This window comes from Camarhynchus parvulus, chromosome 7 (assembly GCF_901933205.1).
Source record: "Camarhynchus parvulus chromosome 7, STF_HiC, whole genome shotgun sequence".
Lineage (NCBI taxonomy): Eukaryota > Metazoa > Chordata > Aves > Passeriformes > Thraupidae > Camarhynchus > Camarhynchus parvulus.
In genome coordinates, this window is record NC_044577.1 from 23,830,064 (window position 1) to 23,850,353 (window position 20,290).

Genomic DNA, 20,290 nt, shown 5'->3' on the forward strand with positions numbered 1-20,290 from the left:
CAGCAGGAATTGTGTCTGAGAGGTGTGGGAGAGAACACCTTCGGATACTATTTCTAAATCAAAGTTCTTTCACATTGCACTTGTTTTAAAGGAGAGAACATGTAATCAGCAAGTTCTTATCTATTATTTTTATGGCAGAAACTTCCTGATTCTTCCCTGTACCTTCCTGTGGGAGAACAAAGGGAGAGTTTGCAAGAGATTATAGTCAGTCAGGAAGGAATTCTAAGGGAAACTAAATAACGGTGAAATTGATAACCAAATTATCCCTGACAATGTTATCAGGTTAAAAAAAAAGACAGAAGTCACCTTTGCAAACTCTTCTGGAATGCTGCCCCAGAAGAATGCATGATCTGCAATGGAAAGAAAAAGGTGGGCAAGGTTGGAGTTAGAACTTCATTAGATTTTGCTACATAATATATTAGTGCAATTTGTTGTTTCCAAGACATTGAATTTACTGTCTTAAATTAGTCTGCAACTGACATCACTGAAGGCAGAGAGTGGTGCTAGCAGGGAGTGAGGCCAACTGGCCTGTGGTGCTACAGCCAGAGCCAGAACAGAACTACAGATCCAAACAACCAGGTTCTTTAACATCTGAACTTCAGCTTTGAATGCTACAAGAAATTGCAATTGAAATAGACCCATTTTGCATCATATGAGTACTTGGGGTAAAGGGCTTTAGAGTTCTTCAAACAGTTTACTGCAAATATTATTTAGTATAAATATAAAAATTTAAAGAATCCAATAATGATATATTTATATTTCCATAAACATTTAATTAACTGAACGCTACTAAATATTTTCTAAAAACTGTAATTATACACTTAAAATCAGAACTCCTTGCTGAAAAGAAACAAAAATCAATTTAACTGGTTTTTAATCCTCTGTGTAATTGGAACAGAGAATATATACTTCTAGTTCCATGAATAGTAGAAACCACTTCTGCTGTTATTTTACAATTATTTTATTCAAATGAATTGTACTATGAAAGATTTTGCCATCAGTAGCAGGGAAGATTTTGATTATCACAGCTTGTACTTTTAAACACACGAACTAGAATTAAAAGGTTCAAGTCAGAAAAAATAAAAAATAAGTTAATGGATACATTGCTGAAATCACTCTTTGCAATCACTCTTCTAACCATGAAGAAAACATCCTGCTCCCAGATGGACAAAACTGGCAAAACAGGAATACTGATAATAATGAAAAAAATAGCTGGAACAACAATTTGTGCAATGAAGGGAATAAATTGTACCTAAGCTACAAAATAATAGACTCCAAGCCAGTGAGCATTTAAGCATATGTTTACTTGTAAACACGTGAACAGTTCATCTCCCTTTAACGAGACAACTGAGAAGTGAAATGCACTTTTGGGGCTGAGGCCTAACACAGTTATTATTGACTAGAGCATTAATCAGTTAAGAGAGCCATAAAAAGCAGTGGTGGCTCTGTACATGTTAAATATGCCTGTTTGTGCTGGGGTGTTTGACAGATTTGCTTCTTCCCTCTGAACTGTGGCAATGAGTCATGCTGTCACCAGGGAGATGGACTACAGGTGGGTTTCATAACCCATCTGGCTTTCTTAACTTCAGCTATGTGAGCTATCCAGCTAATCTCCCTCTAGCTCAGGGGGAAGGGAGACCTTTCTGGTTTGCCTTTCCTCAGCTTTGGAGACACAGATTTCTCTCTTTTGACTATAAAAGGAGCCAAGGTGACTCAGCTGAAATTAAATATGTTTAGCTGGTTACAGTCGGGGGAAATGAAGTGTTCTGGGGTCCAGTGTTAGAATAGATTAAACAACTATGCACATATTGAACTTAATCTCATTGCAGATGATATTCATAAGCATTAAGTTTGATTTATATTAACTCCAATTGTGCAGAATCTGTCACTAATGGCTTCCAAAAGGCTTGACATCTCTGTCACACAATGACACAAAGCATAAACAAATATAAGAGCATGAAGTTACCAGCCTGTATGTTTATAACTACATAACTGCACTGCAGTCCAATTGAATTTATTTACATTTATAACCTTGTAAAACACAGTAAGCTTGAGATCAGAACCATGGTGGATAGATATGAGCCTGAAGCCTTTCTTGCTCACAAAGCAACAACCTCCTGCATATGTTACCTGGCTGAAATGGCTTACATGGTCATTCACGTGCATGGCCACTCATAATATGTGGGTCATGCCAGGGGAGCACCTTTTGCAACACACCTGGAGCCCAGCAAATGCTTTGCAGCTTTGGTGCTGATCCAATCAAGTAGAGAAATAACTGGGAAATGACTCATGCTGAGAGGTGGATACTTGCTGTTAATCCCAGCTGTTAAAGTGTATGCAGTTTGTCATCATTTTTCATTGTGGGGAACGTGTGTGTCTGGCTGCTTTTGTTTCATGGTTGTCTGATGTTTGCTGTGGACTCTCTTCTCAGCTAATTTGCTTTTCACTTGAAAGGACGTAATCAGTCAAAAATCCCCTCAAAACCAGTTCCACTGAAGAAAAGACCTAAGCAGGAGAAGAAAATATATGAGGTAGGGCGGAGAGGAATGTGTTCTGACCCTGAAACATCTGCTCTTTTTAACGTGATGTTACAAATGTTTAACCACATGTGCATCTTTCAGCCTTAAAAACTCAGCTAAGGCAGGGGAGGTGAGGGTGAGAGAAAAATTATGGATGACACCCAAGAAGAAAGGTAATGTGAAAATAACGAGTAAGGCTGAAATTATGGAAAAAATCAGATGCATTTGGGACAAATACTACAGAAAATGAGTATTCATATTATAGTATAATAAAAATTTATATTATATAATATACATACAATATTATATTATAGTATTAATATAAATTAATACTAAATGCTAATCATACAGATAGATGAATACTAGGTGTAAAACCAGGAAGAAATTGAATAAATTTGCAGTTTGCAATACAGATTGGCATCATGGGTAGTCACACACTATGTCCAGTGTCACTGCACTTTTCTTATGCACAGCTGGAAACATGCCCCGGTATTTTATTAAATGGGAATAGTATGTCTACTAACATATTTGAAATATACCATGGATTTAAACCAGATTCTGGATGAAGGTTTTGTCATTAAAAAAGCCATTGTCAAAACAGGCAAGAAATGCAGAGGGACTGTCTCAGGAAGCCTTACAAAGAGGTGTTGACAGCTTCTCTGCTCACAGTTTCTAAGGGCTCTGGCAAGACAATTGTTTTTATTTTAATTGTTTTTATTTTTATTTTCTGTTCTGAATGACCAGAAATAGTGCTGAAGCAGAAATGGAAAACAATAAATAACATTTATGTTGGAAGACCTGGTTTTGCTGTCTTAAGTTATCACCTTCAACATTTATCTGCTGCTTTACATTGCAGTAGTGCGTGCTACACTGTTCCCTGTGCGTGTGAAACTGGAGATAACAGCCTTCATCTGGAAAATAATGACTGTGTGAAATGCTCCGGGGACACACAGAGGTTTTGGTCCCATTGTTAAATTAAAATAGGTGTTTCCATCTTAAAGGTAAATGCAAGATTGTACATATCTCAGTTTTCTGTAGAGCACTGGATTGGTTGGTACTGCACTGGCTACTGAGCGCACATAGTCCCAGGCTCCCACAAAGAGCTGGGATCAGTGTGCAGGAGCAGGATAGGAAGGAAGGAAGCTTCCCCACCACTCAGCCAAGCCCTGGTGTGTGGTACTGAGGGAAGCCTGGGGGCTGAGGATTAGGATGGGAATAACAGCGCTGAGGTGGCTTCCTGTGTTCCAGGAAGCAGAACTCTGTCCTGACGTGTAAAGGGATAAAGTTTCACAAAAGGTATTTGCCCAGCAGACCTAGCAAAGCAAAACCAAAGCCAGGTGGCCAAGAAGGCCAATGGTATCATGGCATCAGAAATGGAATCAGTGTGGGCACCCGGCCCAGGGCAGTGACCACCTCCCTGTACCTGGCACTGCTGAGGCCACACCCCAGACCCTGTGCTCAGTATCCTGGCCATGCAATTCAGGAAAGACATGGAGGTGCTGGAGTGTGTCCACAGAAAGGGAACAAGGCTGGTGAAAGGTCTGGAGCACAAGTGCCATGAGGAGCAGCTGAGGGAGCTGGGAGGATTCAGCCTGGACGAAAGGGGTCTCAGGGGAGATCTCATCATGTGGGTACAGAGTTTGTGGTGACTGGGAGCGGGGCTGTGGCTGAGCCTCATCCCCAGCACTGACAGCAGTGAGCAGTGCCCCAGGGGCACTGACCAACCACCAAAGGGAACAGAGGGCACGCAGGTGTAAAGCATGTAAGATGAAGAATTTAAAAGGTTGGGCTAAAGGACAAGAAGAGCAGATGCTTGGAGCTTTCTGATGAGGTATGGTGTTACTCTGTATGGGTTGAAGCTTTCTGAAATTGTGTGATGATAGTTTGTGTATTGTGGCTGTCTCAACTGCAACATCATCGCTCTCTGTGCTCACCTGAAAAGAGACTGTAGCAAGGTAGGGATTGTTCTCTTTTCCAAGGTAACAAGTGACAGAACTAGCAGACATGGCTTCAGGATGTGCTGTGGGAGGTTTAGATTGGATATTGGGAAAAAGTTTTTCACTGAAAAGGTGGTCAGGCATTGGAATATGCTGCCCAGGGATATGGTGAAATCACCATCCCTGGAAGTGTTCAAAGAGTGGGGGAATGTGGCACTTGGGGGCATGGTTTAGTGGTGAGCACTGATGCTGGGGTAATGGCTGGACTCAATTACATGAGAGTCTTTTCCAACCTTAATAATTCCAAAATCAAAGGATGGAATCTTCTGAAATTTCATGTCATCTTTTAAAATCAGGGGTTTGATTAATTTCCAGGTGCCCTTCCTTAAGGAATTAAATTTCCCTTTGTGCTTGTGAATATCCAGGAGTAATTTGGAAATACCTTTGTCCTATGAATTTGGACAAGCAGAGATAACAATTAGTGGCACAGATCCCTTAAAACAAGAGTGGCGTTTTGCTGCGGGATGAAAGACGGCAGCAAACTCATTTTACTATCTAAGACGAATCCCTTGTGATGCTTCCCGGACTTTCCCACCCTGCTGGCTTCCTCTGGGACGGGCAGCGCGGGGACCTGGATGAGGCAGGGTGGGGGAAATCCATCCCGAACCTGCCCCCGTGCCTGTCCCTGTAAGGCAGCGCTATCCCTTTAAAAGGCGGCGGGCGGGCGGCGGCGGCGGTGACGGCCGGGGCCATCGCCTGCCCGCCGGGTTTTCCCCCCCTTCCTGCCGGTCCGTCGCTCGCAGCCCGTTAAAAAGAGCAGGCAAGATGGCCGAGCTGGGCAGCAAGGGGGTCACGGCCGGGAAAATCGCCAGCAACGTGCAGAAGAAGCTGACCCGGGCGCAGGAGAAGGTAGCGGGGAAGGGGGGCATCCCCGGGATGCGGGGCTGGGAGCGGGGACCGCGGGGATGACAGCCCTGCCCGGAGCAGGGATGGGTCTGGCAGTGGGGGCCTGCGGGGGGTGGCACTGTCTTCCCTGCCTGCGGAACCGGGGCCTCTGGGCATCCCGAGGATGCCGGGTGTCCCCGCGGGAGCGCTGCGGGCTCGGGGAAACATGGCATCGGCTCCGGCCGGCAGCGGGAGCGCCGCTCGCTCGGGCTGGATCCGCGGATGCTTTTTGTTTCGCCAGGAGGAGACCTTTCCTTGTGGCATTTAGGCTGCGCTCTATGCAGCGTTTTCGAGAGGGGCTCTGTGTTTTGCCGTAGCGCTAAGTGCGTAACCTCAAAGATGGGGAGGGAAAGGAGACGGACACTCGCCCCTCATCTTCACCAGCATCGCGTGACAGTCGCTGCTCGCTGTGCTGACCTTGAGCTCCTCGTTTTGGAATGGTGGTTCAGCCACACGGCCTCCAAAGATTGTGCCGATCTGCTGGGGGTGGGGGGGATTTCTGAATCCCGGGAGCCCTTTCGCTGCTCTCCGCCCACCCCTGTGCCGGCAGAAGGTGCCAGGAATATGCAATGGATACTTTTCCTGTTCATCTCTCTGGCATGCTGCGTCTGATGCCAGCTGCCCGCTCTGGGGCGGGATTATCGGGCGTTTTACGCAGGGACATTGATCAGCTGCTTTTATTGCGGGCGCGCTCGTCTTGGTTTTCAGTGGTTTGCTGTGAGATGACATTGACTGAATAAGGACTGGTGCATCTTTGAGGGAGGGCGGGCGAGCAGATCTGCCCACTGCTGCTCGTGTTCCCTGGGAGTTATCTTTAGCAGCTAGATTTAATCTAGAAGGGCTGGGATTAAATGCAGTGCTGGCCTGAGCGTTGTACCAATCTCTGACACTGCTCAAAAATGCTGCTGGATCAGAATGGCAGCCCAAACCACTTTTATTTAATGTTGCCCATGCTGCATCCACTACTTTTAGCTCGCTTGCTGAGACTAGGAGCATCCCTTGAACTTGTCTGACTGCTTGTAAAATTCCCCAATGACTACCGGATCCAGCATGGAACTGCAGCAAAGTCCTGGCTCACTCTGTACACAAGAGTGAACATGGCCACATCTGTGGTTTTCTTTATCCCACTTTTGTTCCAGAGGGGACAGGACAGGGAATCTGGTCCACCTTGAACTCATCACAGATGCTAAACTTCATTCTGTGTTAGCCACCAGATGGCAACCATATTTGTAGTTAACATTAGGGTAGGTGGTAGAGCTCCTGGGCCTGCTGATGGAGTTATTATATTTAGTGGTGCAGCTTGGAACCAAGCATGTCCTGCCAAGCCCTGCCCTGTCTCTTATCAAACACACACAGGTTCTTTTCCTAAGCAGGATTTTCCACAAATTTCTGTCTGCTGTTGATCTAGCTCACTTCCTTGCTCACTCTCTGGTGGTGTTTGTGGACCTAGGAATGACAATAATAATTGAGAGTTAGCTGTGTATTGCAGGTGATTTGCACGATCTGAAAGCAGTTGTTTGTCTCTCTGGGAAGAGAAAAGCACAGCTTGTTTTCCTCTAAGGAGAAAAGGAAAACCACCCCAAAGCACTTGCTAACACAAATTTTAGATCCTTCAGTTGTTGCTACCCTGATGCATACAGTACAACTTAAATCTCTGGGCTCTCAAAAAAAAGAAAAAAATGGCATTGCTAGCTTCATCTGACTTGCTTCTTCATACTGCTGCAGGATTCTCTCTAACAGTTCTTCTTTTGTGAAGCATTCAGTATTTTACCCATAAAGGACGGACTTTCACTGGGGAATACATGTCAGTGTTAGCTTTCAGGTTGTGAGGAGAGATACAGCTGAAATGGAAGTGATGTGGAAGCACCAGTGGTTATGACACTCTACACTTGTGGTATTTAGTTATAAACTGAGTTACTGTGTTTAGCAGGAAGGGTGAACTGTGGGTCAGGAGATAAGGACCGGGTGTTAAATAATCTAAAAAAACGGTGAGCACAAGCATGCAGAGGTGGATCTGCTAACAACTTAAAAATGTTAGATTTTTTTGTGAATATATTTTGGCTAGGGTCGAACTTCTTCTTTTTGAGGTTTAAACAAGCTGACTGTTCCTTTTCCATATCGTATTTTCATTTGAATCAAGGATAAAAAAGTACTTCCCTTGAGAATATCTCCCTGTCAACGTGAGCCCTGAGGCTTTGACCTCAGCAGTTTTCTTCCTGGTGAATTTCAGCCTTGTGCTAAGCAAAGAATGATGTCTTTTTGTTCAGTGCAGAATTCACATTGAAACACTGTACACATCCTTTTTTCCCTTCTGAGATGCCTATTATGTAAACTATGTAAGATATTCCTTCAGAAGTGCTGTTTGTTTTGAGCCTTTCAGCAAAACTGTTGGCTATTTTTGGAAGACACTCGAGTAATCCCACAGGAAATATACGATGGAATGGTCGACTGTGCTTTTTACGAAGGGGATGGACACCCATTTAACCTCCATCTCTACTCAGAGGCAGCCTCAAGTACAATACTGGGCAATAATTTGCCAATTGTCCAGTGAAATGTACCAAATAAGTTGGTGCTGCTATCCAGAGGAACGCACCTTGCAGAAGGAACTCATGCAACTGTTTCTAACTCATATCACCTTTTTCAACTAATTAGGATATTTAGACTGGAAATCATGATCTATTAATCCTAAATTTAGCTGAAGAATTTTTGGACTGAGCTGTTGAGCTCTGGACTTTTCATAATTCTAAACTTCTTAAACATGAGTAAAAAATGTAATGCCCCCACTGTCATGGTGTCTTAGAGGGACCCTGGTGTTTGCAGCTCTTTTAAACTCTTCCAGTGAGGCTATGGAGTTTCTTTTTTATTCTGTATGTCTGTAATCCACTATATTGGTTAAAGTTTGTGTTTTATCTTAACACTTTGGAATATTTTAAAAAATCTCCCCAGTTTCCCCAATTCCCATTTTCCTCTAATAATGTCCTGTTTCTGGATGTGTCTATCTGCATGTGCATGTTTCTGCTTTGAGCAAATTCAAACAGCATCTTGGTGACTTGATGCCATCCTGGGGTGAGGGTGACTCTGTGTGGTTCCAGCAGGGAGCTGAGCTCAGGGAGCAAAGAGTTGGGGTTTAGTAGCTTGGCTGGCAGTGTCCTTGTCACAGGATCAGGCTCTTTGCTTTCCTTCTGCATGTCAGGTGGAGGTTCAGTGTGGGAAGATGTACTGGCCATATGGGCACCAACTGTTGATTTAAGTTGCATACAGGTTGATAGCTTTGTCTGAGGAGATGAACTGTGAAGTTGACATCAGAAAAAATAAAAAAAAAGTCTTTTTTCCCTTGTAAGCTTTTTTTTAATGTGGAGAGGAGCAGAAAGGAATGAACTTATTGTTGCTTAGACTGAGTGTGGGAAATTCTTATCCTGTAGTAGTGGTGGTCTCTTACTCTCTTTTTGTTACAAAGCTGGGCAAAATGAGGAGTCTGTGTTCTGTGACATGAACAGGCTGTTGTATTTTGTCATGGGTTTCTTCTGATATAGCAACAAACCAAGGCATCCCCTTTCCTCCCTCTCCATCCCCGACCAAAGGGGAAGGCTTTGCTTTCCACGTGGGACCTGGCAAAGCTTAGTTTGGAAATCCCAACTCCCTTGTGTTAGGGGGTCACATTTAGGTCATAGACTGCCGTTTATAGTCACAGACTCCGGCTTGCCTGTTGCCATGAAATGTCACTTTGTTTTCCTGTTCTCGGCTTTGTTAATTCCACTGACGTTTACCCACATGTGTTTGAAGTTTTCCCAGGTTAAACCATCTGTCAGAGCAAAGTTCTGCTCTCCTCTGGCTGCACAGGCCAAGGAGGCTGCGCTGCAGTCTTGGTCTCACAGGTTGCGGTTTGGGTGGAACTGGGTTTGCATGGTTTGCATTTTGAGTTTGCCCTGATAAGACATTTTTTGTCCTTCTAAATCAAGCTCCAAGAGGTGGAGCATTGCAGAAGGAAACACCTGGAATAAAATTTCAGCCCTGTTGAAGCAGGTGAGAGTCCATACTAGTGAGCAATACCCAAGTACCTTAAAGCAAATTTAAATACAGCTGTTTACAGGATTCACCTGTCAGAGGCTCCCTGCTCTGTAGAAACTCTGCAGGTGGGGAGGGAGCCTTTCTATGTAAATGGTAGATGCAGAAAGCTCTCTTATTGGGAAGTAGTAACCCATCTACCTACTTGAGAGAAGTTCTTTATTGGTTTTCCTTTGGGATCCTTCTGTCTCTGCAAAGCTTCTATGGTTATTTCTTGCCTTTGCATTGGGTAGGATGGTTTGGTGGCAGTCTGCCTTCTTGTGCCAGTGAAGAACAAATAGCCTGAAGAGCTACAAGTATTGTTTGCCTACTGATCTGGCAGGAAAATTGATGTGTTTTTTTTTTTTCTGAGGGACTCCCCAGATGACAAAGATGGGGCTTTTTACTTTGTTAGCTTGCTTTCTTAAGAATGCAGGGCTTAGGGGATGGGTAGAGTCTCAAAGGTACTTCATGCCTAAAGGTTGCTGGAAAACAGGCACTGGATACAGCAGGAAGATCTGAATTAATGCCCCTAATGTTCAGATGATTCCAGTATGAGCTCAGACTATATTACTGGTATCAGATAATCTGCATGGTACAGGGAGGAGGTGAAATAAGAAACCAGGCTCCACATGTCTCCTTGCCCATGGAATGGTTTGACTGGCAGGGCACTTACAGCGCTGTGCTGAAGGTGCCCTTCTGTCTGGCTATTGGCAACAGATTTCTTATGTGAAGCAGAATCTCATGGATGGATGAATTTTCTGATTGGAAAAGGCTCAACCCTATTCCTTGTCATTTTATCTTCCCTGTAAGTTCTAGTCTTGCAAACAGTGAGATCAGGTTTATGAAGCAGGATCTGGAAGATCTTTTTCTCTGTGGACTTTTAAAGAAGCTCTAGGCCATGCAGAGTGTTACAGATCTCATCTCTCAGGGGGTGACATCAAAGCTTGTCTGGCCTCTCCCTCTGTCCTGCATGCTGTTAGGCAGGGTTTGTATTTCCAGGCACAGATGTTTGTTTTCTTTCCAACACCATGATTGTTCTTTGCACATGGCTGTAGCCAAGCCATTGGGGAAAGCTGGGTGCAGCCTGAGATGTTCAGCATCTAACTGGACTAGGGCCTTTGGGAATAACACAAGTTTTCCTTTGTTCATGACTCTCTAGACAGAGAGACAAGACCCTGTTGCTTGGGATCAAATGTATGATAAAGCTCTGGTCCTAGAAACACTTGGAATGACAAGAGGGTCCCTTAGGTTAACAGGTGTTAGAGTGGCTATTTTTTTTCTGCTGTTGTGATGGTGACCAGACCCCTGAGCTGCCCGTGGTGTGAGTTCTGCCGCTTTGCAAGGATCATCTTACAGCCCTGGCTGCCTACCTGTGCACAGAGGGGTCAGCCTGTCTTCCCAGAGGTTCTGTGCTGGCACCCTGACTGCTCACAAAGCCAGACTCAGTTTGCCAAGCAGAGCAGGCAGGGCTGTCACCCTGAGCTGGCCACAGCTCAGCCCCTACCTGGGCTGGCCCGTTCAGGGTGTGCAGACCAGCAGCTTCTAATGGGGTAAGACTGTATTAATGCTGGCCAGGAGACTGTGCATTCTCTACCCCAGAGCAATGAGATGGGAACAAACATTAAATATTAATAAAGCCTCCCTGGAGCACTGCTGGCAGGTAGAATAGTGCAAAAAGGTCCATTCTGACTTCAGGCTGTTTTAGCCTTCTCTTGAGGAACTGTTTACTTGGATTTCTCCAGCAACTACAATATTGAATGCATGAGTGCCACCAAACCTGAGCCATTCTGATGTCCCTTCTGCTGATCTAAAAGGGGACATCTCTCACAGGAAGGGGTTGGGAGAGAGAAGAAAGTAATTTCCATTTTCTTGCTAGTTAAAATCAGTTTTAAATATAGTATTAGTTGAGTACTTAATACTATCAGAATGGGAGAGGGGAACCCCTGCAAATTTGCCTGAGCTATTGGCAGTGGCACAGGGGATGAAAAAATCTTGTCAGGTGTCTGCTCAGCAGGTGCATCCAAGTGGCTGGTGAACCTCAGACTGTTCAGGTTTCCCTGGGCACTTTCCTAGCCTCTGAAGCCATTTGATCTTCACAAAGCTGGCAAGTACTGCAGGGTAAGTCCTGTGCCACATTCCTGGAGAAAAACTTGAAGTGTATTTATTAGCAGGAAATAGGATTGATGAGTATTTTTTTTTGTTTGGGTTATATTTTCATCATGCCAGCTTGCTTGCATAGTTTTGTTTCTTAGCTGCTACTTAGAAAGTACCTCTGTAGATTTGTAGTTCTCTTTAGATTTGTAGATTTATGATCTGAACGAACAGAAGGGAATATAAATTCTTCAACCTGCTGAAGTTGGACAGTTGTTTAATTTTTTTTTTTCTCCTTTTTTCTCTCCCTTTTTTTCCTGGGTTTCTCCTTTGTTATGTTGGGAGCCTGCATTCAGGAAGGGTTTGCCAGAGCAGGGAGTTGCATTTTGTGGCAAACTTGGAACCCAGAGCTTGGGGCATTCACAGACGTAGACAGAGGTCTCACAGAGTCACTGTGAAGCAGCTTTATGAAATGAGGAATAGGTTCTGTGTTTGCTCAGATCTCCGCTAGTACACACGTGCAACATTGAATTTTCTACTGTTTAGGCTGGGCTGGAGTGGGCTTTACTCAGACCTGTGGCTGAGAGGTTGAAGTTTCTGAAAGTCAGCATTTCCACAGAAGTGCTGCTGGGAGAGTCCTGAAAGCCAGACAGTGTTGCCTTTCTTTCTGTCCCATTCTTCACAAGAAAGAAGAAGTCTGGGTGGCAATGTGTTCTTAATATAGGCTGCCAGGCAGGATGGAGAGTGCAAACTTCAGCAATAAGGAGAAAGCAGTGCTTAACAGCAACTAATCCCTCTGTGAAAACCATGGGCTCTATTTAATCTCTTGATATGCAGGAGTGCTGCCCTCTCTGCAAGGATTTGACAGGCAGTTTCAGAAAGCTGGTAACCTGTTCTGAAATTATCTTTTTGGTTGTTTTTTTTTTTTTTTGTAATTCTGTATTGATCATATTTGGTTTGTTTATTTTAAATAGGTTTAGAACTTTTTGTTAAACTTTAAGAGCCACATTAGTTTCTCAGTTGTTTCAAAGTTAGCTCTTCAGGAGGGAGATTAGAGGTTGATACAGCTGAAGTGCAAGCATTTTTCACTGGGCAATTGCTAATACTCTGCTTTGGAACTGTATTAGACAGAGCTGAATGCTTGTTTGCCAGCAGGGATGGAAAGGGAACTTCAATGGTACAGAAACTACACTATTTGAAAACACAGCTAAAAGTGTTTACACTTTTTTTTTCCTTTGTACTACTTGGCTTGATTGCACATTTTATCAGGCCAGGAACAATAATGTGTGACTTAACTGACTCAGAACTGAGTTGGATGGTATTTGCAGAGTGAAACAGCAATTCTTCCCATTGGATTTACTTGGAATGGTGCCAGCAACAGATGCAAACTTATACCAAGGAGGTATAAAGACTGACATTTGAAGAAAATGTAGATCTCTGCATCTTTTTATTGAACAGATATGCTGGTCTTGTAGCTCTCCAGTACCCTTGTAGGTAAAGTTAAGCATTCCTGTAAATTGATAGAACTATTTAAGTCTTGATCCTGCCAGCTCTGTGAGTCTTGAGTGTGCAAGGACCAACCTTATTTCCTTATTCCTGCTTCTACAGTCATTGTGGGGAAAAAGTGGACAAAACCTTGAGGGGAAAAAAAAAGTCTGCTTTAAAAAATGCAGGAAATTCCTTTCCTGGGATTTAAATGTTCAGCTCATTAATTTTGAATTTTCAGGCAGTAAAGTGTTGTGTTGGAGGGCTACTGTCTTTCCCCACTGTGGGTGCAACGTGACCCCTTGGTCCAAGTGTTGAGTCTGACACATGAGGCACAAAAGGGGTTTGAGTTATTTGTACTGAGGGACAGCATATTTCAAAGGTTGCTTGAAAATATGTTTTTGGAAAAATTCTGTTGAGAGAGATGGCAGCTTCCATAAGAGGAACAGTGCTCAAGGAGAGTGTAAAATCATTCAGATGGAGAAATACACTTGGTTTCTGACTGAAACACTCCTTAGGTACAGTATCCTCAGCAGAGGAGTGAAATGGCCATTCTTCAATGTATTGAACTGACCTCTGCAGTAGAGGGATAGTAGGGATTTTTTTTTGTCTGTTTAGACTGGGCAGCCATTGTGAAAGGCCAAGCTTAATTGTGTATTAATAAACTTGAGCTATTAAAAGGATGTACTCGCTCTGATAATGTTTCCTACATCATGCAAGCAGTCAGTATGATTATGTGTTAGCATCTGCAGTGTGATTGCATTATGTATTGCCAAAAAAGGCCATTCCCTATTCTGAAACAATTCCAATGTAAATATTGGACAGTCTCAGTTAATAAAGATGATTCTGGTTTGTTTCAGTAAAAGTGTATTCCAAAAGACGTAAAAGGTTTTTTGGATTCTTTTGCAGAAGTTTGATATGGGTGGTTTTGTAGGCAAAAGCCAGGATTGTTTTTGAGTAGTAAATTTTTTGCGAAAATAGCTGAAGAAAGTGGTAAAAGAGATTGTCTTTCTTTGGAGAGGAAGAGCAGTTTTTGTGCAGGGCTGGGGCAGTAGGGTTTGTTCACCTGACTGTGGTGGGGGTCAGAAGGTCAGAGGGGTGACGTTATCCATCAGTCACAGAGCTGGAATGGTGTGCTGCACCCAATTGCTCATGGTCTGGGACTTCTCTGTGAATGGATGTTGGAGTCAGTTGCCAGACTAGAACTTTCTGCCAAGCTGGAGGCTTTTGCTCCCCTTATTCCATGACCCTTGGTGGCCATAAATACTTCAGGGAGGAAGTGTGCGTTATCAGGGCTGGATGCCCTTACCGTGAGGCTGTGGATGCAGTAGGTTACAAGAGCTGCTTTGTCGTGCTGGATGAAGGTGACTTGGAGCTGGGGTGTTTCAGCTGGAGTATCCTGAGCTGGCAGTCCTGAGTCTCCAGCTGAGGCCTTCATTTTTGAGGAGGCTCTTTGGGGAGCGCTTTGTGGCAATTTTCCTCTCCAAAACCAGCGTGGCCCAGATTGTTAATAAGTGCTCTGGCAAAGAAGCTGATGGATTTAGCACTCATTCACAGCCAGAGGACTTGCCCTATCAAGCCTGGCTCTCTAATTTACTGTTCCTTGCCCTTCAGCTGTGCTGAAGGAAAAGCAATCCTCTTGGGTGAAAAGGAGAAGAGCTGTTCAAAAGCTGCTAGGGAGGGACCAGGAGCTGATCATCTCTGGATCCATATGTTCCCACTTTGATGGGACAAACCCCATTCTGTGGCTCAGCCTGGCCCTGGAGGGCACTGCTCCTGAATCCCCCATGGCTGATCCTTGCAGCTATCACCTTCCAGCTCAGGGAATTGCAATAGCTGATCCAGATGCCTGTGTCTTTCCTGTGCCCACTGTGTGTGCCTCGTGTTCCCAATCTGTCCTGCAGTTGGGAAACTCTTATTGTTGTTCAGCAAGGTGGTCGTGAACCTGTGAAGGAGCTGTACTGGCCTCTAAGGGCTCTGCATCCAGCCTGTCCCTTCTGGAATCCCCCTCTGGCATTGTTTGGCCTTGTAAGAGCTCTGTGGCCCCCTCCCTCCTAGCATGCACCTGCTCCTCTATCTCTTTCTCCAGCTCAGTCATGGCCTCAAATGCCTTTTATGTTTTCCTGATTTGGTTGCTTCATTCTGCATCAGGGCCTGTGTAAAAATACCTCATGCAAAAGTATCAGCATTTAAAATGAGTGTTGCAGAGGAGGAGGCAGAGGAATTGAGAAGGGGAATTTGTGCAAACAACACTATTTATATTATCTATTCCTCTTGCTAGTGTTACTGTTGGCTATAGATAGGGTTTAATTAAGCTATGTTAAATGCCTACCCAAGTAATAGACATTGATGTTGCTGAAGTCCTGTTGCCTGGAATGTCACATTGATGCCAGCTGAATTAAATGATGCCATTTGGCTTTATTAACTACAGAGCTAGGATGGAGCTCCACAGTTGTGCCACTTTTTTTGGTCTCTCTTTGGTGTCTGCTTAAGGCTGGGGCAGACAGAAGGGAGGATGGAAATTTACCTGCTTTCTTGAGACCGAAATTTCCTCCTCCTTTATTTTCAGGGTATTGATAAATACATATCCTCTCCAGTTTCTGCTTTGTTGAATAGCATGAACTCAGGGATGCAGTATTTTTAGCTGCCTGCTTTGAATAAGAGCAAACCAAGTAGAAAAAATTTGTCCCCAAAGTTAAGAATGGGGCATGCAACAGCATGTGGTGAGGATGGCCAGGTGTCACCAGCACACCCAGGAGCTGAGGGGGCACTGGTCTGTCTCTGGGGCAGTGATAGTGATGGTAGAGTGGTACCTGTGTGCACTTTGTGCACCCCAGACATGACAGACTGAGGCTGACCCTGACAGAGCTGTGTCCTCTGGTGGAGCTGTGTTTTCAGCACTTCAGGAACTGGGCCATCTGCTTAAGGTGTCAAGATTAAAGCATTCAAAGTCTGAAAACTCTGGCTTAAGCACTTAATATTACTAATCTCCCACACTTCTTGAGGCAGATGCCTGCTTCTGGCATTGGGTTTGTTCTGGTGGGAGAAGTGACCACTTCTGAATAGCTATCTTGCTGCCCTGTCTTCTGCTGCTGGAGCACTTTCTTTGTGTCTCCATCTGCCTGCCCTAAATACAATCTTGTCTTTACAGACTGAAGTTTAACCTGACCCAGCTACTCCTGCTGGGGCAGCTGTTTCACATCACTCTCAAACCACCTCTGCCCCTGAGATGTGTCATCTCTGGCTGCACCTTTTCCTCCTCTGTTCTGCATTCTGCTGCTCCATTATCAGCCCTCTGGCTGTGCTGCTTCACCTGGTTTTCTTTCAAATCTCTCCTCTCATAGGTAGATTTTGATGGCAAGTTCTGGATGGGGGACTAGAGAGCAGCAAAAAGTGTGGGAACAGGGAAAAGACAAGCAATGCACAGGACTACAGGGCAGTGGGATGGTGCCTGAGCTTTGGCCCTGTCCCAGCTCAGCTCAACTAGACCTGTAGCTAGCACACAACCTCTTAATTTTATGTTCTCTTTAGCTTCTATTTTGACTCTCTGAAACCCCTGACTGAAGGGGGGGGGGGTTCGATGAAGAAAAAATTGGAAGTGAAGTTTAAATCACATTTGCTAGGATTTGTTTTTATTCTCAAAAGCTTGGGTGGTGAAAAAGCAGGACATTTTCATGTCCTTAGAGATAAATGGGGGGTGTGGGGGGGACAGGGAGTGTGAAGAGTAAAGAATAGGAGAGGGAAAGATCTATGTTTTCTTTTTAACTATTAAAATCTGTAAAGAACAGGAAAAGAAAAATAAATAAAACCCAATATTTTTTTTTTCATAATAAGCTTTTATTTAGCAAGGCAAGCTTGTTCATTTACAGAAGGGAGAAAAAAAGTCCACTAAATAACACAGTGAGTTAGACCTGCAGGGAACATGACATATCAGTCAAATATTTGGGGATGGATGGGGGGTGGGAACATAGATATATTTAAGAAAGAAAAAAGGAGGAAATAATTCTTTTTTTCAGTTTGTTATATAATGTTGGTTGTAACTGAAAACCAACCCTTGAATTCATGCTAGAGTACAAACACAGTGCTTGGGCTGTAGCTGCAGGGTGCAAAATGACCTAAAGAAATGAGACAGAGAGGAGTAACAAGATAAATCAACTATGTAGGAGGAGCCTTGAAGAGGAACCTGCTTTTGAAGGTGCTTGGGTGGCCTCGGGCTAGGCAGGCACTGAGGTGCATTGCCAGTGTGTGAGTGTACCTCAGTGAGAGTGCAGAGACCAAGCATCCTGCCAGGGAGACTGGGAACTGCTTTTCCAGGCTGTCTGTCACAGCCCCACTCCTGCTGCAGCATCACTTAATTTAGACTTGACTGACAAATGGAGCTAAACTGCAAAAACTGGGGGTGAAGAGGGAGGGAGAAAATACCTAAAATGTTAAACATAGTGAAGGGACTAAAATCTTCATATAAAAAAATCCTGGAATGTCAGGATTTGTGTCAGTACTAGACACACACCAGGGGCCCCAGCCAGCTCACCCTCTCGAGGCTTGTCTTGTTTCTAAATACCCTCCGTGGGAGAGGAGATGCTTGGTTTGGGCCTGTGGTTATGTAGGTAGAAGAACCTTTCATTCTAACTGATTGGCCATTGCAGAGAGTGCTTGCAAACCGGGGGTTTATTTGTATCTTTCTGTAAATATGCTGTAGATTGCTTTGAGGAAAATAACTTGCATCCTGGAGATCCGTTCTTGTCTTTTCCTAAACTGTAAATATGGCTGTTTTCTAGAGAAAAGGGACCCTTATAAAGGCTGATATTAGACATATAGAAGGTGCATTAATTTTCTCTTACAACAGTGAATACAGGCTTTTAAGATAGATCTTTGCTTCTACTCAGGTTTCAGTTTAGGTCAGACAACTGATGTTCACCTATTTCCAAGGCTGGCTTTTTGTTGCAGTGCTGTTGGGCCAGTCTCCCACTTGCACTGGCCTTTTTCTTCTTGTTGGAGCAGTTTCAGAGGTTAGTGCTACATCTCAGTCCCTTCTGAAAGTCACTTGAGGGTTTTTTATGTAAGCAGCCACATCCTTAATGTTAATGTCATAGCCTAATTTGCTTTGCTTGTAATATTAAGAGGCAGCAAAAAATCAGTTTTTACTGTTGGATGAAAAATTTTGTCTTTATCCTTGTTGTTGAATTCACTGAGTCTGAGCTCCTCAGGCTGGCAGGAATGGGTGAGAAACCTGCCCTCCTTCCAGCCTCTTCATGCATGTGGTGAGCTGGCTGTGACTGCACACAAGGGGGAATGAGGGATGAGGATACAGCTCACCGACTAATGAAATCTCACTGGCTCTTTTCCTGGGACAAAAGAGAGAATTAAATGATGTTACAGTTCCCTGCCACCTTAATTCCAAGGTATTTGATAGGTGCTAACAGCAGCTTTCCATTTCTGCTGGTTCATGGTGCACCAGTTTGGTTTCTCCTGCAATGGGTGCCAAAGCCTTTTTTTCAGTTCCTGCTCCAAGGTCAGGGAGTCAGAAAAGCAGATTTTTGTGATGGTGAAGAGTCCCAGTGTCTTCTCCTTTGGTGTTCCCATGTACTGACTTTTTACCAATTCTGTACAGTGTGGATGCTGATGACCTGGACAATTTATCAGAAAAGAAGGGGGAAATCGTGCTGCCAGCTCTTCTCAAGGTGATTTTCTTTCATACAGACAGAAATGATTCATCCAATGTCACTCTTAAATTAGGTGAGATGTTGTCCAGGGTGGTTGGAGGAGGGGAGGGAACACTTTGTTTTAGGACTGCAGTAAGTTGCTGTTTAGGCAGGTGTATTTGAGTGTGCCAGGAGACTCAGCAAAAGTGCCTCTTCTGCAGTAGTCATGTCCTGTTCTGGGGTCTCCTCTCCATAAATGGATTATTTGGAGGCTCTGGAGCATAATATTCCAAACCATGTTACCTGCAGGGTCACCGTGCCCTCTAACACAACCTGCAGACAGAGAGTGGCTTTGCCCTGTGTTGTTTAAAGAGCATTACTCTGATTATCCAGGAGGGTGGATTAATGGGAGTTAATGGATACTTGAGGAAAGAAGGGAGAGGTGCTCAGGAGGTGAATTTGAGCTGGCAGACTTGTTAGTTGGCAAAACAGTGCAGTCTGCTTGGGAAAAAGTCAACCAAAAGGCAGCTCTGGGGAACTGCTCTGCCCTGAAGGACTTGAGGGGACAGATAGTAAGGTGCTGTGTGGGAAGCTGTGTCATTAAAACTGTCACCAGTGAGTTGTGGTGATGTTTGAGGCACCCAGTAAAGTCTTCTGGAATAAAACAGGAGAAAAATAAAAGATCTTTCTGCCCTGCCAAATCTTGGAAACTAAACTGGAATTGCTCTAAAACCTCAATGTTTCCTAGCTCCAGCCCTCTGCCATGGTGTAAGGAGCAGAGTCCAGGATGCCAAATGGGAGCAGTTGGATGCTCTGCCATCCCTGGGTGGGCAGGCTCAGTGAGGAGCTGCTGTGTCTGTGGTGGGCAGCAGGGGCTGAAGGAGGGACCTGGCCTCAGAAACCTTTTGGTGCTCAGTGTCTCAGAGCAGCACACTGTGGTGGGAGTGGCACAGGCTGCTTGGGGAAGGGAATGGAAATGGTCTCCTTGTCACAGAAGAGGATCTGATTGTGTAAAAGGAACAAATGTGTTTTAGGGGGCTGAACAGGAAAACAGGGTCCAGCTGCACCAGGGGTAATGAAGACCAGGAGGGAGTGAGGGCTGAGTGGGGCTTCCAGGGGGGAAATGAGGCTTTTTGCTTTAGGGAAAATGGCGCTAGTGCTAGCTTATATCTAGAAAAGTGCTACTTCAGAAGGACAGGGAAGAAAGGGACTGCCAAAGAAATCCCTAGAGTGTGGTGGTGTGCCTTGTTTCTCTGCAGTGGGTGTTGGTGGGGGCCAAGTCCTGCTCTGGAACAGGTTCCTAACCCCCCTGCTACCCTTGGCAGAGGCTGCCTGTGCAGTGTGCCCTGTGCCTGTCCTCAGAGCCCTGCAGACACAGATCCTGGGCCCCACAGGCAGCAAGGAGCAGCAGCACAGCCTGGCTGCCTGGGTGAGTTAGAGTTTCAGCATCATGAATGGGGCTGTTAATGAAAACCAGGATGGGACAGTGGAGTGGCAGCCCTTGGGAGTGAGGCCCTCCTTGAGAACCTGCAGTGATGGGCAGTGGGAAGGAAAGGGACAGCTGACCTCTGTGTTGAGGGAGGAGCCCTGCAGCACATTCTTTGAGCCCAGGGCCCAAAGCCAG

At 44.7% G+C, this 20,290-nt stretch overlaps 1 protein-coding gene across 12 annotated transcripts in view; it reads left to right on the forward strand.

The window, feature by feature from the left end:
* Positions 1-5,147: 5,147 nt before the first annotated feature.
* BIN1 (bridging integrator 1) overlaps positions 5,148-20,290 on the forward strand; it is an 88,750-nt gene continuing 73,607 nt past the window's right edge. For 2 of the 12 annotated variants that reach the window (XM_030951876.1, XM_030951883.1), the window contains exon 1: positions 5,148-5,365. In XM_030951876.1, coding sequence (XP_030807736.1) covers positions 5,282-5,365 — 84 coding nt within the window. In that variant the 5' untranslated portion in view covers positions 5,148-5,281. The remainder of the gene's footprint in view (positions 5,366-20,290) is intronic. The other 10 variants (XM_030951877.1, XM_030951886.1, XM_030951879.1 and 7 more) reach the window with 7 other exon arrangements.